Here is a 19,872-nt window from a genome sequence, read left to right on the forward strand (position 1 = left end):
ATTTAAGGTTTTTACATCGATTAATTCAACTTATACCATATAGTTTTAAATCGATTGTTTATATGAGAAGTAACGAGTCAAGAATTGATGAATTCAGTAATTGAAAACTTCCAAAACTTGTAACTCAAAAATGCATCCACTAATATGTTTCAGCATACAAACTGTAGAGAATTAACACAAAATTTAGTCCTCGTGTATCCTCAGTGTAGATACAGATTAGGAAAATAAGTCCCTGCCGATTGCACATTTGGTTATTAGGATGAAAAATAAACATTGGTCCCTCCCTGTTCCCATAATCTTCCATAAGCTTCTATAACATGCATGTGGATTTCCCAGTACCATTCCTGCTTGATGGCACTTCTGCTAAAGTTATGCTGCTACTGCTGTTTCTTTTTCAGCCGTTTCTCCAAGTGTAAACCGAACGAATCGCCGCACTTTGATGTTTTCTCCAAGTGCAGCCACAGTTTGCTTCACCAAGTCTTTCACTAATACACTGTCATCCTTGAGAAATGGCTGCTCTAGAAGAGCAAGCTCCCCGAGCCTCTTAGAGACCCTTCCTTCCACAATTTTTTCTCTTATGTTCTCTGGTTTTGAAAGAAGGTCCTCTCTCTGCCTTTCAAGTTCCTTTTCATTGGTCACAACAGTCTCTGGAATATCTTCAACGGATACAAACTGCACCTGTGGGCTGGCCACCACCTGCATTGCAAGATCATCAACCAACTCCTTGAATTTCTCACCTCTACCCACAAAGTCAGTTTCGCAGTTCACTTCGATTAGAACGCCAATGCGTGAATCGTGAATGTATGAACCAATTCTGCCTTCTGCTGCTAACCGGCTCGATTTTTTGTCAGCAGAGGAGAGACCCTTTTTTCTCAGGTATTCTTGGGCCTTTTCAAGATCCCCTCCAGTTTCAGCTAGAGCTTTCTTGCAGTCCATCATCCCTGCTCCAGTTTCTTCCCTCAATTGCTTAACCAATGAGGCTGAGACTGCTACTGTTGATTTCCTGCAGAAGAATGTTGAACAATTTAAGATTAGCAAAAAGAGGTAACTTAGAAACTTAGGTTACTTTCACCTATTTCAAGAGTAAACCAAAGATAATATTTGTGTATGAGCACGGAGTGTGGGGAGGTTGGGGTAAGCATGTGCTAGAAAATGTAAGATCAAACATATAGATACAGTATGTAGTCTTGTGCCGCTTTACTAAATTTGTAAAATCAGTTAGTTTGAATTATTTGTAAAAAGTGTACAATGAGAAGGCTACCCATTGCTTCCACATTTTACATGTAAGTTGTAACTGAGTAATTCAGTCATAATTTAATGCCATCACAAACACAATGTCTCCTATGGCCTGAATCATAATTTGTTTCTGAATCTTAATAACGCACATTCCAGTAACTAATCACCTAAATTTGACAACTTAATTACTCAATAATAAAAAAAGAGTTCATAGAACTGCTTACTTTGGTTCAGTCTCCTTGGCTTCTGCAACAGCAGGTTCCTCGGTTGCTGGTGTAGGTGCTGGTTTTGCCGTAGTTTGTGCCGCTACTTCAGCAGCAAAGTCCTGACTTTTCTTCTCTAAACCCTCTCCAAGGTTGAATCGCACAAACCTCTTAACTTTAATATTTTCTCCAATAGTAGCAATAGTTTGCTTGACCAAGTCCTTTATTGCTACCTTATCATTCTTAATGTAGGGCTGCTCAAGCAATGCCAGCTCCTCTAGTCTTTTGTTTATCCTCCCTTCAACAATCTTTGATCTTATTTGCTCTGGTTTTGACAAAAGATCTTCTTTCTGCATTTCTATCTCTTTTTCTTTGTTAACAATCTCCTCAGGAACATCTTCTGTAACAAGATACTCTACTTGAGGGCATGCAGCCACTTGCATGGCTATATCATCAACAAGATCTTTAAAAATTTCACCTCGGGAGACAAAATCTGTCTCACAGTTTACTTCTACCAAAACACCTATCCTGCTGTCATGGATGTAAGAACCTATCCTTCCTTCAGCAGTTACCCTGCTTGCTTTCTTTTCTGCACTTGATAAGCCTTTTTTCCTAAGGTACTCTTGTGCTTTAATAATGTCCCCACCAGTCTCTGATAGAGCTTTCTTGCAGTCCATCATTCCAGCTCCTGTTTCTTCCCGAAGTTGCTTCACAAGTGCTGGAGATATAGTTGCTACAATCCGAAAAAAAGGGGGAAAGATTAATATTAGAAATCCTATGCAAGAATGCAAAGAAAAAAGCCAAAAGTTGGAAAACTAAGAAATATGAATGAACGTCAAGTGTTGTTTGTAACAAGTGTCATAAATGAATCCCCCAAAGGCAATGTCATTGATCCACTTGGAATTGCAGCCCTGCACTGCATTGGTTAGTCCAACTCCCAGTTGGACCTAGTGCCAATATAGGAAACTTGTTATATATAAATATTGTAAAAAGATTGAAAGTGAGAACTATAGAGATTATGTAATGTGTGTGCATTTAAACTACATATATACAGAAACTATGCACCCTGTATCATGCACCTCACCCAGATATTAAATAAAAACTAAAATACATGTATAAATTGATGTCTTTCTAACATACTTCAGTTTGATGCAAAAAACGTGAAATGAAATAGGATGAAAATCAGATGAAATTTAAACCTTTACTTGAGCCTTCCCCTGACGTAGCACCAGTTTGTCCATCAGAACTAGATAAACTGATATTTTTCTCAGATGCAGTTGCAATCTCTTTCTCTTCAACTTGTGAGGTAAACGAATTTTCATTCTCTGTGACGGGAGTCTGCTTTTGCAATTCTTCTTCAGGGTTATCAGTGGAGGTTTTTACTACTTCAGTGGCAGAACTTTCTGGAGAAGGAACCTGATTGGGTTCTTCTGTTTCATCTGTTGACATAGATTAACAGTTTAAGAGCACTCCTTTCATAACAGCAGACAGAAGAAGAAAAAGAAATTCTGTTTGCAAGATAAGGCAACTATAATGTGGCCTATTGTTTCAGTTACATAAAACTGGTTGATTGGGATCACAGGGGAAATGAAATGGATGCAATACCATGCAATTTATGATCAATTTTGGGAAACTCGCTAGAGATTCTCATTCATTAGCCAAATCAAACCAGGCAAATAGGAATTATAAAGAAACTGAGGCATATAAACCTTTATTCAAGTTTCCGTCAGGAGACAACTCGCCACTTAAACTAGTGTCACCATCATTGATCTCAGGAACAGCTCCAACGTCATCGACTGCTTGTGATGCAAAGGAAATATTATTTGATAAATTAATTGGAAAGCTCTGGTACATGCATCTAATTGCACAAAAAATGTTTGGTTTTAGACTTACCATCAGTACTTCTATATGTTAGAATAAATTAGAAAGACAAATCGATAGATAATTTATGTAGCAGAGAGAGTGGGAGATGGATTAAACAGAACCTGCAGTTTCTTGCAGGGCTGGGGCACTCGATTCAATATCTGATTCAGTAATAGTACCATTTCCATCAGGGCTAGGTTCAACTGCATCAGTATCAGTTAGTACTGCAGCTGCAAATTCTTCCACTGCATTAGGAGTTTGTGACTGTTTCTCATCTTCTGTGACAATTTCATTAACTCCACTTTCTATTACGTTGTCAGTAGCTGTTTCAACAGGTGAGTCAGTTTTCAAATCGCTTGTTGGGACCTCTGTCAGAGTAGCTTCCTCAATTGTTGGATTTACAATAGATAGATCCTCTTCAGGAGTCAAACTTCCAGAAACTACCACTTCTTCCTTCTCAATGGGAGTATCTATACCTGGTGTTGGGCTAGAAACAGTGCTGACTAGGTTACTCTCATCATCCACAATAGCTGTTGAGGAGCCATTCGTTGCACTGGTTCCCACATTTTCCTCATTTGCAGAAATATCACCTTCAGCATTTTGTTTGACTGCTGGGGGAACATCATCTGTTAACTTGCTGCTAACTGGTTCACCCTGTACGTCAGGAACATCCAATGCAGTTTCCTTAATTTCTTCCAAAGTTGTTCCAGGTTCTGGGTTTTGAACTTCACTTTGAGGTTTCTCCCTCTCATCCAAAAAAGAAGAAATATCCTTGTTCTTACGAAAAGCCAACATAAAAGGGTTTGTTGCAGTATGGATAACTCCTTGGTTAAATGTTGAGGCTGAATCTGTAGTATCTTCCTCGGTCTTCATAGTCAATGTTACTTGCCCTCTATTGATACGCAAAACACGTACATTAACTTCTTGACCAACCTCCAGCCTAGTGTTTCCCATAACATTATCAAATCCATCATCAGGTTCCTCAGATACAGGTAGAAATCCTTCCTCACCTTCAGGAAGAGATATAAAAGCACCGCTCCTAGCCAGATTCTTCACTGAACCAACCAGTAGCTGCCCTAGGACAAATTTTGTGCTTTTCACCGCATTATCTTTCCTTGAACTGGGTTTTGAAGTGCTCCTCTTCCCAGATCCCGTTTTCTCTGTCTTGACAGGTGCATCTTTCCGTTGCTTACTACCAGTGTCAGCATTTTCCCGCATAGAGAGAGAAATCCGACGAGTTTCATTATTGACTTCAATTAGCTTCACCTTCACTTCTTGGCCTATAGAAACAAAACTTGCAATGTCTTTAACATAGTTATCACTCAACATTGAAATATGAACAAGGCCATCTGTGAAAGCACCAAAATCAACAAAGGCACCAAATGGCTGGATAGATTTTACTTTCCCAGTAAAACTTGCCCCAGGAATCAAATCCTCGTTCTTTACAGGAGGCATCTCACTTTTCCTTGCAGGTCTTGAACGCTTGGCTTTAGCTGTATCAGGGTTGGCATCAGACTTAGAAGATGAATCTTCACTTATTCCAATTTCATTTGAAGAAATTTCACCAGAATCTTCATCTGCAACAGGTGGACCTGGTTCCTCCAGTGCTACATCTGTTTCTGTGGCTGATATGGAGGTTCTAGACTTCTTATGAAAAGAGCGTATACTTTTGCTTTGCGGAAACGTTCCACTGGCAACAAATGAAGGTAATAGAAATCTCCAAGATGATGATCCAGGTTTTACAGTGCTCCGTGACAAGTTGAGTCTAGTTATGGTGTTATTCTTCCTTGATGAGTAGGTGAATCCAGGAATAATTAAAACATTGCCAATAGAACACGGTATTACAGGATTCATGTTGGCTTGAATTTTAAAACTTGAGTTATATATATTCAGAATCAGTTCATCTGTCACCTTGAGAAAACATATGAACGATATGAACATCAGTAAGAACTGAGGTAATAAGTTTTTACCCATGTGGCCACTATATAACGATATAAATTAATGGCACTGTTGGAACAAAATTGCGTCAATCAGCAAATTTTACAAATACACAAATCACATTTCATAACCTGCTCCATATATCAAGCATAATCAATGTTCACCAAAACATCAAGCATAATCACATCTTTTACAAATCATGAGTAAATTCTTGACTACAATGCAGTTAAATTGACTCCATATTAACTACCCCACTTGAATTTTACTGCAACAAAGACAATCAATGAATCAAGGCTACATGACAAATGCTTGGGGATTTGCTATATCAGGATTTCCAGTTTTCGTAATGGGTAATTAACCTCACAAATGCAGTTTTTAAGGATATAAGAGTCACTTTGGTTTGAGAAAATATTTTTGAGTTAATTTCCCATTTTCATAAATAATTATAAAAAAAATGTCCTGTTTTAACTTTATTTCCTATTTCCAGAAATATGTACACCAATCAATGAAAACAACAACAAAATCTCACCATTTCCCATACAGATGTTTGCAAACATGAAACTAAGTGGAAAAAGAAGTAGCACTTTTGTATTAATGAAAAAAAAAAAAGAAAATAGAAATGAAAACTGTTTTCTTCGATTAAATTGAACCTACTTCTTAAAATTGTTTGTCCGACACCCCTACAATATGATTGGGTTACTGTCATCTAATTGCTTTACTCATACATGAGGTTTAGAAGTTTACAAAGCTCCAACTTCAACTATTTCACCTTGTTCAAAACCCAAAAAACTGAGTTGTTGAATTTCAATATCTGGTTTCTCCATTACAACTCTAGCATGGTCACTTATCTTCTTTGATTTGAATGAAAAAAATACCACCCAGTGAAAATTGGCATTTCTACATGAATGTAACAAGCAACATTACACGGTACCACATAGCATTACTTGTTAAAACTACAACAAGTAAAGACAATTTGAAAACCACACCCCACAAATGTAAATCAGGCCTACAAATTAAACCAATTCAATAACAAGTCCTTTTAAGTTCATTTCATGAAAATACCACACCACACAAGCATATAATTGGCAAGGCCATGAAACCTCAAATCCTTTTGCAAAATTAACAAAATTAGCTTAGTGAAGTAACATGCACAGGAATGCATTCTTGCTCAATTTCAAGTATAGAGTGGAAAAATAATGCTCCGAATAGACTTTGCAACAGTTATAAGTATGTTCAAAGTTCAATTAAGAAATTCTAACACAGTACAGTAAAATTCACGCAACCATAAGAAGTGCCACAGAGAAAACAACAACGACCCGTCATAGTTTGAAGCAGAATATGTACCTCGGAAGCTTCAAAGGACCAAAAAATTCACAGAAAATTTGGGACAAAAAAAAGAGAGGGTGAAAAATGAAGTCTTTGTGGTGAAACACGAAATGGGTATGGATGATGATAGATAGAGGGTGGAAGTGGAAGGAGGGAAATGAATGGCGAGGCTTTAAATCCTTATCTTGAGCCAACAACGTTGCTGTTTCTTGTCTTCGGTTCCAAATAAACGCTGAAGCTGATCGGCTTCGGCTTCAGCCGAATGAGCCACGCTGATCACTGAGCCGTTTTATTGGGCTTCAAGCCCAATTTGATAAGCCCGTGAAAATTGGGCCTGCAGCTGGGCTTAGCCAGTTAGTACTTGAGAAAAACTGTACTCCGTATTTTGTCAACGGAAAAAGAAAAGTATTCACATTTAAATTTTAACAGTATTATTCTATATTGTAATTTATAAAAACATACAAAATTATAAAAGAATTTAGGTAAATAAATATAAGATTTATAATTTTTTTTGGCAATTTTCAAAGTAGTTTCAATCAATAAGAGTGCATTTAAATGAGAACTCTTAATTATATGAAAGGGAATTAGGATATTTAATTATAATCATTAAATTAAAATTACCAGTTCAGATTATGTATTGTTTACAAATTTCACGTAATCTTTTAAAAACATACCTAAAAATAAAGAATACATTAAATTTTTTAAAATATAATTTAAACTGATAATTTAAATCTAATGTTTGTAATTAAATGTTGATATTCCTCGTAATAATTAGTTTTTTTTCAGTTAATAACTTATTAAGTATTTGATTAAAAGCTAAAGAAGTTTTTTATAATCACTTAAAAAATGATAAATAAATTAAAACTGATTTCTTCGAAATGGACTAAACCAAGCTGATTTGAAAAGAAAACTATTTTTTTTTCTTGAGAAATCGTAGTCTATTTTTAAGATTAGAAGAGAAATCATGTATAAAGAATAGAATGAAATTATAAATTGCTTATTTGAAAATTAATTATGATAAAATGTAATCTCATGTAAAGCAAGGTTATTAAAATCTTAATAATTTATTATGTGAATTAGTATTCCCAAACATGTTACGTAATACTAATTAGTAATAGCAATTACTCATAAAAATAGAACTAAATTATTCTCTCTTTTATTTTATTTAAAATTGTAGTTCCTTGACTTAGGTGTGTTCATAAACACGTATTATAATGCGTAAGTTTTTATGTTGAGTGTATATATATTTTAGATTAGATCATTCATTAATTATATAATGAAATCTAAGTAGTGTTATATTAATATTTTTTGTTTAATTAAACAAACTAACTTGATTAATTAATTATGTGTTCAATTTTTGTATTTATCCTTCTTCGAAAAATATTAAATAGGAACAAAGAGATGGACATTAATTTAGGTATGACCTCATATAATTAAATATTAATATGTGATGCCATATTTTCTCTCATGAATCATGATACATATCCAATGCTAAATATAATTATGAATTCAACATTCTATTAAGATCACGTTTTTGGTGTCTGCATTAGGGATTAATAAGAGTTTATCTATAAATAAACTACTCGTCCTCAATTATATTTTATTAATTAAAAAAATGATACATTCAAAAGAACAACATTTAATACATGTCAATAAAAAAAAACTAGCATTTCATTCAAATTCAATACAATTAATACTTGAAACCTCAACATATTTACTTACCAATAAAAAAATAAAAAATTTAAATATATTATTTACTCTATTAATAAGTTATTTCAAGTTTAACTCATTCTTACAAAATCACAAAATCAACTCATAAGGTGGAGTTTATACCCACTTACATACTATGAAATATCATTTTCTCTAGTTGATGTGAAATTTCCAACTCAGTCCCTCGCATCGAGACTTGTCAATTCGTGCGTGAGATTATATATTATGAATGGTTTAATGATGGTTAGATAATTGGTGGCCTGATAAGCCCAATAAACTCTTGTTAAGATAAACTCTAAATGACTTTAATACCATATTAAAAAATAAGCTTTATAAATTCAATGAAATTTATCCTTCCTATATACTATGAATATAAAATGTTTTTATATGTAATAAATATGTGAACTCAAACATACTCGAAAATCATAATTATATAGAAAAAAATAGTAAAAATATCACTCACAAAAGGTGTACAAAATAAGTTCTTATGCTACACCTACACGTAATAGAAACAATTAATAATATTTAATTTGTCATAGGATTGTATTGGCAACAGTTAATTAGGTGATTTCAAATGTGAAAAGAATACTATATAATAGAAAGAAATAATGCAAGATTAGTCATGATGTGAACCCAACAACTATATATAGCAGTAAAAAGAATAGAATATGATATCATGATAGAGATAAACTTTCTTAAAAGGAGAACTATGACTGAACCAATAAAATTATTTATTTGTCAACCCTTAGTTTTCTCCAATTATAACCAGATTAGCCAACCAAATTAAAGACTAATCTTGTTTATAATAATAATAATATACGGCTGCATGCATATTCGAAACGTGGGCAAAGAGACAAATGTTAATTACATGGGTTTGATTAGAAACAGAATGTGAAAATACATTTGTCAATGTTTAACTACTTGTGAATTTATTCTCTAGTTTTCACTGCTATACTAGGTTTATCTTAATACCTACTACCTAGTGTAGTGTTTGACTAGGTTTCTATATGTACTTGATTAAGTTTATAATCACTTAAACTCCTATGATTGCAATCTTTATACAGTAATCCCTTTGTTAGAAATAATAACATGGAAATGTAATATTTTATATAATCTAGAAACACCAAAGAGAAAAAATAAAAGTTATAAATCAAAATTAGTAGGTGTGTGGAACTAACCAAAAGTCATTTGAAAAATTAAATACTATTTATCAATAAAAAAATTAAATAAATGAGAGTATGGAAAGAGGTGTTAGAATGCAGTATGAAGGTTGGAGGAATCTAAGAACTCAAAGAAATAGTAGGTTAGATTCATTGTGGTGGAGGGATTTGAAGGATGTTTGGAATTTTGAGAATTGGAAAGATAAGTTTGATGATAACTTCATCTGGGAGGTAGGGAATGGGAGAGGGATTAGTTTGTGGAAGGATAAATGGGTGGAAATAAGGCTCTTAATGACAAATTTATGAGGTTTTTTTCTATCTGCTCTTGTAGGGAACACAAGTTGTGGTAAGGAATGGAGTGGAACAACAATCTTGAGTGGTCTTGGAAGATAGGATGGAGAAAGAATTTGTTTGAATGGAAAAGGAATAAAGAGCATATCTATAGATAAGGAGGATTTGTGGAGTTCGCACTGCTCATGGGAAAGAAAAACATCTCTATAGATAAGGAGGATTTGTGGGTATGGAAAGAAAGCGATACAACAAAGTTTACAATCAAATTTGCATACAGAATTCTAAAAGGTGAAGTTCAGGGAGATGGTGTTGCTATGTATAAGGGATTTTGGAGGATTAAGGCACAACCATCAACTCATATCACAGCTTGGAGAGTGTTGAAAAATAAGATTGCGTCTAAAGTGAATTTGGAGAGAAGGGAGATAAGTATGGTAAGCAGTACATGTAGTATGTGTGGGGAGGGAGAGGAAACAACAACTTACCTTTTTTGTACTTGCAGAGTAGCATGGCTTGTTTAGTCTAAGTGTTGATGTTGATGAAGTTGTCAATCAGATTTGGAGTGGTATGTGGATAGTAGTGGGAGGAGAATTGTGGAAATAGAGGAATAAGAAGATTTTTAAAAATGGTTGTATAAACCACATTGAAATTTTCACAACAGTGCAATTGAAGGTATGGTCATGAGTAAATTTGAAAGTACGCTTAGCTTGGTTTTCTTACTCAGATTGGTGTCTCAAGTTGTTGGTATGTATGAAATCTATCAAAAAATATTAGGCGAATGACAAATGTGGTTAGGTAAGGAGGAAAGTAGTGTCTAAGGTACTATAGTGTTTTCTTGAGGAATTAGGTTGTTCAGTTGACTTGAGAAGCTTTGCTTTCTAAGTGTATTTTTGGTAAGAAGACTTAGTTCTGTTTTCTTGTATAAAGGTTGAGTATTTCAAAAATACAATAATGGAAAGCTTTTAAAATTTAGAAACAAAAAAATAAGTTTTAGGAAAAAATTATTAACCCTCTAAATTATTATTTTTTTAAACCCTCATGAAAAGAAAACAAATAGCATTTATAACTAAAATCTACCATAACTTAAGACAAATAAATTCTTCCACACGTAAATTTCTCTAGAAGAAATAGACTATCAAGATATTATTTATCATGGAAAAAAATCTTGAAATTTACTTCACTCACAACTCATTAGTTTTTTAATATTTCCTATATGTCACTCTCAAAATACTTAATAATATAAAGTATTCATAATACTTCTTTTACTAATAGACATTTTTTTCAACTAATCCACTTTGTTTTGTAATTAATCACATCGGGCCACAAGGCTCTTTGAAAATGTTCAAAACTTTCTTTGATACTTTTTCAAAAAAAGAGAAGCATAGAGACAAACATGATGATACCACTATTTTGAACCCATTGACAATATTGCATCTAGCGTCAATTATAGGATCCAAAAATTACATGGTTTTGATCTTATGGACAAACCAAGGAACTTAGAGGAATACATTTCCTGAATTGAAATGCAAAAAGTTTGATGTTCAAGAAAATTATTCTCCAAAAATAGTGTATCCACTCAATAGTGTTTTTTTTTTATCAATAAAGAATAAATAAAATAAAATAGTGTGTTATCAGTAACATATTGTTGAAAAGTTAGGCACTTATAAATTTTAATTGTTGATTAAGTTATGACTCAACCCTAATTTGAGAAGTTTATATATTTTTGAATAATGAGATTAATGAAGTCATTTGATCTCAACTTTGTGTTAATTTCATAAAATTAAGGAAAGATGGATCAAAGGGCTAGAGGATGAATATAGAGATTTTAGAAATAGAAAACAAGGCTTGGACATTCAAGAAGCTCACTCAAGCGAGCTAGTCTCGCCTAGGCGAGAATTTTCCAAAGGCTAACCTTGTTCCAGTGCCAAACTCGCTCATGCTTGCCCAAGTGCTAAGAGCCCAAGTGTGAATGCTCCAGAGACCAAGCTTTGTTCTAGTGCCAAGCTCGCCCAAGTGCTTAGGTTTGCCCAAGTGAGAATGCTCCTGAGAGAATGAATTTTGAAAGGGGTGTTCTCGGGTCTAATCTCGCATAAGCGAGCGAGATGGACGTGCTTGCTCTTGGGTTGAATCTCGCTTTGCTATGGAACTCTCTCAGTTTTTTCAATTTGAATAAATTTGGTAGCTCTTTGTCGTAATTCATCTAAGTTTGCAATCGATTTCTTACAAAGGTTATCCAGGAAAGGTCTCGGCTTTAACGCGATGACCATGTGGTGCATTGCCACTTCAGAACTATTTTAGATATTGAGGGCGACTTGCTTCAACTACTCCATGAATGCAGATATCGACTTTATTTTTTCTTGCCTTATTTTGACTAGTGCGATCAACATCAGGTGATGTGACCTGCTAATGGTAAACTGTGTTCCAAACTTGGTGACCAAAGTTTTGAAGCAACTGATCAAGTTTGGTGGGAGACATGCAAATCAACTTAGGGTGACTCCTTTTAGGGAGGTCGGGAAGACTCTGAACAAAATTGTGTCCTCAAAAGTTTATAAACTAATTTGTGTAACATAGGCATCAACATGCTCACCGGGGTTGGTAGCACCATCATACTTGTCTAGCGCATGACTTTTCCAATTTCTTAGGAGAAAAGGCTTCCATTATGTTTTCTGTGAAGGAGTGTCGTCAGGATGACGTACTGAGGGTATTCATTAAAGTAGACGCTTTGGTGTACACGTGTTGGAAGTTGTTAACCCCTTGTGTCCTCTGTTGGGTATGTAGATTAGACCTATTGGGTCACGAGGTTCCTTAGTGGGTACAGGAACTATCCCTCTACTCTCGAGTTTTTGTCTCATCCATGTGTTCTTTATTCTCAACGCATTTATCCTTTGCATTCTTCTATTCAGTGTTTCTAACTTTTTCCTAAGTTTTACCATCAACATTATTGGATCATCGTGATGGTTCTCAATTCCTTTCGGAATACGTCTATTGTCACCCATCATGTTTCGCATGGTTACCATGTGACTTCTTTGCTAGGTTTTTTCTGACTCCACGTTGAGTGCCAAAATATAATTGTAGAACCAAATCAACTTGTAAAACTCTTGTGTTATAGGTGCTGATCTATGGTTTGTGGACTCCTACTTATACGAATGACTATAACAAACCCAAATAAATCTTAATGTCCTTTTAATCGTAGATTATTTATCATATTATATTTGCTAATTACATAATTAAAATTCAATTTTAATTATAACATTTTCTTTAAAAGTATTTCCAAGATGTGGAGACCCTGATAATAGTATCTCATATATTTAGATATCTAGATAGTACATTCCCATTATAATCCAAAAACTAATCAAGAGAATCATACCCCTTTTTCAAAATCTCCATTAAAAAATGCCAAACAAAACCTTATATATTCCTCAATGTTATGTCAACCATTTCATTGAACACTAACACACGATCAATCAAGTATATGTTAATTGGGCAGAAACACAGCTTAAGAATATCATATTAGCTTTCCTAACTCCTTTTTAAGTTTCATTAAGGAAAAAATTTGTGACAATGAAATAAACTTAAGAACTATTTTTTTATTTATTTTATCCATAGAAGGCATGTTTTTATCTTCCGTGAAACACAGGGGCATATTATAATTGAAGCAGCATGCCTAATAATTAAAGTAAAATTAAGTGAACCATGTGTGAAACTCTGAATAATAATTTGAACATTGAGGGAAATGACATCATGGGTATGGTTGAGATTGTGTTTATAAATTAAGTGTAAGTACCAAATTGTTGTTTAAAATAAGGTTGATGAGAAGTGATTGTTGTATAAAAAAAGAACCAAATTAATCTGAGAGAAGAAAATCTGGATGACACGTGAAAAGGACAGAGTATCTGTCATGTCATGCATGACCGAATGTGGCTGTTCCATGAGTCAATACTTTCGACAATTTTATTTCACACTTTTCATACAAAAACCAAAAAAAAAAAAAAATTCAAATTATGTATCTACACATGTCTACGTAAAGAGATGATGAAGAAAAATAATCAAGAACTCCAGAAAAATGGAATGTTAAATGTAATGATAATTTATATTCCCTGTGTCTCTGATTGCATGCCACAAATCAACCTAATTTTTTTTCTTGAAAAATAATTAGACTTATTCTTCGAAATGTAAAAATCAACAAAATAGATTTGATCCTTTTTAACCAAAATATATATATATATATATATATATATATATATATATACATGATGATCAGATAATCGAATCTCTACTAATACATTTAAAAAAAACTATAATTATTCACTAAAGATGTAGGGTAGATATGTTTGGACATTTTCTTTAAGAACTTTCACAAAAGAATATAAAAAGCAAAATATATATATATATATATATATATTGAACAAGTTTCTATAGAATTTTAATATTTTGAGAAATTAATTCATCTGATTTTTCTTCTTCTTTCTATTTTTAAATAATTTTATAGATTTCGATTCAAGCATCAACAAATAATAAATAATGCAGTTTACTTTTCTAGGAGAACACCGATCACTATAACAAAATCATTGAATGAATTTTAAATTTGGTAGAAAAAGCTTGATAGCTAATTAGATACCAATTTATAAATTATTTATGAATAATAGAAACTAATTTAGAAATCAATAATTTTATTAATTTTTAATTTAATCATTATAGTAACTAATTATTTTTTATCTTTAAAATTGATTTTTATTTAATTATTTTTTTCAGTGAATATTTAATTGTTATTTTTTATTTTTAGAAAAATACTTATTTTTCAACAAATTTGAAGTGAAGCTGGTGGTTAAAATGTGCACACTAAAAAATATTAATGAATAAAAATTCATTTTAAAAAAATAATTAATTATTATATTAATTAAGTTAGATATTGAAAAAATTATTGATATATAAAATAGTTTCTATTATTAATAAATAATTTTTAAATTAATATTTAATTAGTTATCAAAATTTTAATTAACTATTTATAAATAATAAAAATATTTTAAATATTAATAATTATTTTAATTTTTAAACTAATTTTTAATTTAGTTAATATAATAATAGTTTTTATTTAAAATTAATTTTTATTTAGTAATTTTCAGAATTAATTGTATAGAGAAGAAATGTAAAGAATCGAAGATTTTGAGGATTGTCCAAATTCTTGGGAAGATACAATTAAGAAACATGATGAAATAAAATATAATAAAGAGAAATGTTAATTATACTTATATATCAATGTCTGAGAGACAAATAAATAATGTAATATAAAATAACATATTACAGCTTTTGGTAGCATTATGAATTAAATATTATGGTGTTAAGCTAACCACTGTACTTGTGCCATTGAATCCTTCCAGCATATATCTTGTCAAAATTAAACTAAGCAAATTAATAAAACTTTAACTGAAATATAAAAACCCTAATTCAAAGGCTCTCTAAACATATGATTGAGCCATAAAATAATGCAAACAGACGCTGCTCACTCCTAATCAATACAGCACACACACAACATATGAAATTAGAGATGGAACATTGTTTAATCAAACTTCACATTTAGAAGATCAGAAAAATTAACTCTATATTGAAATTTTTACCATAGTGTAATTGAAGATATAGTCACGGATGAACTCCAAAATAATCTTTGGAATAAGTTTTTCCTATTCTGATTGTTGTCTTTAACATACCTCCAAAACAGTCTTTGGAGTAAGTTTTTCGTATTCTGATTGTTGTCTTTAACCTTTGGTATGTATCTGTTAAAAAATATTACGTGGTTCTTTTGAATTGTGGGATTTTTTACTGTTGTCAGTTGTCAGCTTTGCTCCTCTGTTTTATGTGTTACGGTCTGTGTAAGGAGTTTTGAGAAATGGTTCTTGTTGGGTATGAAACCAGGACCAATTGGGTTGGGCTGAGTAAACACCATGTTTTAGTGAGTGAGCTTAATCATTGTGTCCCTTCTATAATCTCTATTTAAAGAGATCATTGTACTTGTAATTGGGGTGCAACAGCATAGAATGAAAACCTAATAGTTGCTCGTGTGGATGTAGGTTGCAGTTAGCGACCGAACTACGTTAAATCTTATGTCATTTATTTTTCTACAGTTGATTGGTGATTGTGTGTTGCTTTCGCGTGCATTTTTTCCATCAGTTCTGACTATCTTTATATAAAGGTTGATATCTCCCTGAAATACCTCCATTTTATTAATTCGTTTTTTCTCGATAAAAAAAAATAAGAAAAATGAAGTGTATCAGGAAAATGATATCCAAGATAGATTATAAGAAGCCTAGGGGATGTTGGTTTTGTGAGACAAGAAGGACCTATGATATTAATAGTGCTTCATTTCCAAGTAATAAGTGGGACTTATGAACATTTTTATAATGAAGAATTTGTATCTAAAGGCAAAGGCAAGTGTTGAATTTTGCAGTTTTGTGTGCACATGTAGGTCAGGACCATTCCTTGAAGTTTCCCAGGTCCCAGTACAGTTGTGCTGAATATATTATTTTTATGGATGCTGTTCATACACACTTCTTCTACTTTTATTTTATTCTCACAAAATCTTCTCCCAAACCAAAATATGGATTACATTTCCACAAAATATTTTCTAAGCATCTTAACAAAAGATATCTACAAACTATAAGGTATCCACAAATTAATCAATTATGCATTTTAATTATGGGGCACTCACACTCTTAGTTGTATTTTATTTTTGTCTATGCACTTATTTTAAAATTAAAAAGAGGAAAATACTCTATTGTCCTATAATTTATAACATTTTTCTTCTTATTATTATTAAATATTAAATATATTTTTCCTTTCTATATTTTCATTTTCATGTAAAATTGATTTTTAGACCGAATATTTATACTATTAAAATAAATACTTACTAATCTTTTTATAATTAAAAATCTATAATTTAAATTAGAAACAAAATCAATTTCACATTATAATAAAAAATATATATTTAATCTTATTATTAATTTCACATCCAAGTTTGTGACAGAAAATGTATGGTTAACAGCACCTTGTTGTGACAGAAATAAAAATGTGTGGTTTCTATTTTATAGAATCCACCAATTAAAAGCATACATTTTTTACTCATGCAAGATTTTGTGGATAATATATTCTTATTGAAAACAAAATGAGAAATCTTAAAAGTTGAGAGATTCCTAGTTTCTAGCTACTTTTATCGAGAAATCATTGGCTTCGTGATTAAACCATCCCCATCGAAACGAAGAATGATAGTGAAATCCATTAATCACATGATTAATATAATATTGTTAATTCGGATTACCAACAAAAATGACTCATTTCCTCTTACTTATTATCAATATATCATTCTGTTTTCCCTCAAAAATAAATTAAATTTTTATCTATAGTTTCTAAATACTTATAATAAAGAAATTATTAAAATAAGTTTTTATTAAAAAAAAATTATATAATAAATAAATTTTTAGCGTAAAATATATTATAATTATAATATTATAACATTCACATCCACGATGATTCAGTATGAAATATTTTAACATCTTAATCCATATTAGAATTTGACACGTAAAAAAAAACTAATAATGATTCATTTTAATAGTTTTTACGACAAGTACTAAAGAGGTTTAAATTTAAACGAAAATCAATCTTGCATGAAAGTATATGAAAAAAATATATTTGACTTAAAAATGAATTTGAAAACCACAAGTATACTAAAAATAATTCCATACTATTTTTTTCAATAACAAAAAAATTAATAAATTAGAAATATAGAGATATTCCAACTCCTTTAAAAAACATACAATGTTGAATAGACTAATTAGCCTTATGTGTGCTAGTGTATAATAAAGATTTATTTTGAAATATATAATATTTTTTTATTCCATGGCATTGTTTCTAAAAATATAGCATATACATTGGTAAGAATGAAAGGGGTGCAAAATATAATCCTAAAGGGTAAGTGTTAAGTGAATAGTTAAAGTCATTGGCTTGAGCATGATGAGAGGTAGGCACAAGTCCCCGTGTGTGTAATCTGAAAAAAGAAATGAGAATCTGATATAATAAGAGATTGTGGATTTGAAACTTGTGGTGGTGGCACCTTTAGCTTGGGTTGTGATATTAATATAGAGCAATTTGGAAGGAATCCTATAGCTGTAAGGGTTTTGCATGTGCCCTCAAATCTACAGTAGATACCATATATTCCCTACATATCTCTTCCCACTTCCTTTTCTCCTTTCTTTTCCTATTTCTTATTTCTACAACAAACCCTATTCCTAACATAGAGAATCATAATCCTGTGTTTTCTTCTCAACTTTGTTCATATGATCATCATTATCTCAATGAGGTTCTTATCATCCAAAATTTTCTTTCCTTATTGTTTTCTTTTCTTTTTGAAGGATTCAAAGTTAAGTAACATAACGAGTTAATTTAGTTTCAGTTTTATTATCAACAAAAAATAAATGAGTAAAATGAGACATTTAAGGAGTATATCAACCCTTATACAAAAGTTCAAAAACAACTAACATGCTTCTATAACACACCCACCTTAAATGAGTTAACTTAGTATGTTTAACTTAGTATGTTTGTCCAAGTTTATTCAAAGCAATTAGGATAAATTGATTGTTTGATAATGATTATGTTCTAGATAAGTAGAAATTACCAACAAATAGGTATTAGTCGGTAATGTGATTTTATCGACAAATATATAAAACAAAAAATTTGTTGGTAATTAAATGTCAATCAATATTCATCGGTAGATTAATGTTAATCTATATTTATGAATAATATTGATCGATAATTTGATGTCAAACAATATTCATAGGTAATTGATGTAATATCCATCGATAATATCTGTTGGTAACTTTTATAATAATAATAATAATATTATTATTAATTAAGGTAATAATAATAATAATAATAATAATTATTATTATTATTATGATAATAAATATAATAATAATAATAATTTTCATATTAATACTAATTGATGATAATAATAATACTAACAATTTTATTTTATATTAATATATATTAAAATGGAAATATTAATTTAATAATTTGATGTAATAATAATAATTATTATAATAATAATTATAATTAGAATAATAATAATAATAATAATAATAATAATTTTTTCTATTATTAATAATTTATGATAATAGTAATAATAATAACCTTATTTTATATTAGTATATATTAAAATAAATATTATTTTAATAATTTGATGTAATAATAATGAAGATAATAATAATAATAATAATAATAATAAATATATATTAATATAAAATAAAATAAAATATTAATTAAATAATCTAATTAATATTATTAATAGCATCTTTATGGTGTATTGGTGGGTTATAGTGCACTCATAAGACTTGGTTTTAATTCCATGATACACCAAAGATTAATAATAATAATAAAAAAAATGTATTAATAAATAATAATAATAATGGTAAAACATTAATAAATAAATAATAAATAATAGTTATTTTAATGAAACTTGCCAATGGAATTTTGACCTTTTCTTTTTCATCAGAAATTACACTATCCACTATTTTATGTATAGGTAAAATCAATTTTTTTTATAATATACTAAATCCATGTATTATTGTATTAACACCAAAAAATTTAGTAACTTTTCTATCAGTATATTTCAGAGAATGGCATTTTTTTCCATCTCTCGTGAAGTTTATTTTCACAACTTTCATACAAAAATTAGTACATTGTATATTGATGCCATTGCCAAAACTATTAGCCTGCAGCTTAAACAGTATAAAAAAAAGAAGTAAAACATGTTTTTAATTAATATAGAAAAATAAAATGTTATTAACTTTAAAGTTCCAATTTATAGAATAAAAAGTAAAAAATATGTTTAGGTATTTTTGTACTAATGGTAAAATAGGTCAATTTATCCATTTCATCGAATTTATTGGCAATTAGTAAGCTAAAAATCTTAGTCCTCTTATAAGAAAATGGTACTTTAAATTTACTTTTGCAAATAGGTATATATTAATTATATAAATATTTTTTTAAATTTTAAATAATTAATTAGTGTTTGAATAAATTAAAATTATTATTATATTTACATATTTTAAGTTATTTTATTATAATGAATAATTGAAAATGAAAACCTAATTTGTAAATAT

The 19,872-nt window shown here is 30.6% G+C and overlaps 1 protein-coding gene across 2 annotated transcripts; it reads right to left on the minus strand.

Annotated features, from left to right (window-relative positions):
* Positions 1-84: 84 nt before the first annotated feature.
* Positions 85-6,826, minus strand: EMB2726 (elongation factor Ts family protein). Of its 2 annotated transcripts, none has more exons than XM_068647338.2 (6): positions 6,585-6,826; positions 3,425-5,213; positions 3,149-3,235; positions 2,639-2,878; positions 1,461-2,172; positions 85-1,003 (listed from the first exon to the last, which is right to left on the minus strand). In XM_068647338.2, exons 2-6 carry the CDS (start codon positions 5,154-5,156, stop codon positions 370-372), a joined length of 3,405 nt encoding a protein of 1,134 aa, XP_068503439.2. In that variant the 5' UTR covers positions 5,157-5,213; positions 6,585-6,826; the 3' UTR covers positions 85-369. The 2 variants fall into 2 exon arrangements, with proteins under 2 accessions (XP_068503439.2, XP_068503441.2); XM_068647340.2 differs by having other exon boundaries at positions 3,425-5,206; positions 6,585-6,767.
* Positions 6,827-19,872: the final 13,046 nt, after the last annotated feature.

This window comes from Phaseolus vulgaris, chromosome 4 (assembly GCF_051622355.1).
Source record: "Phaseolus vulgaris cultivar YP4 chromosome 4, ASM5162235v1, whole genome shotgun sequence".
Taxonomy (NCBI): domain Eukaryota; kingdom Viridiplantae; phylum Streptophyta; class Magnoliopsida; order Fabales; family Fabaceae; genus Phaseolus; species Phaseolus vulgaris.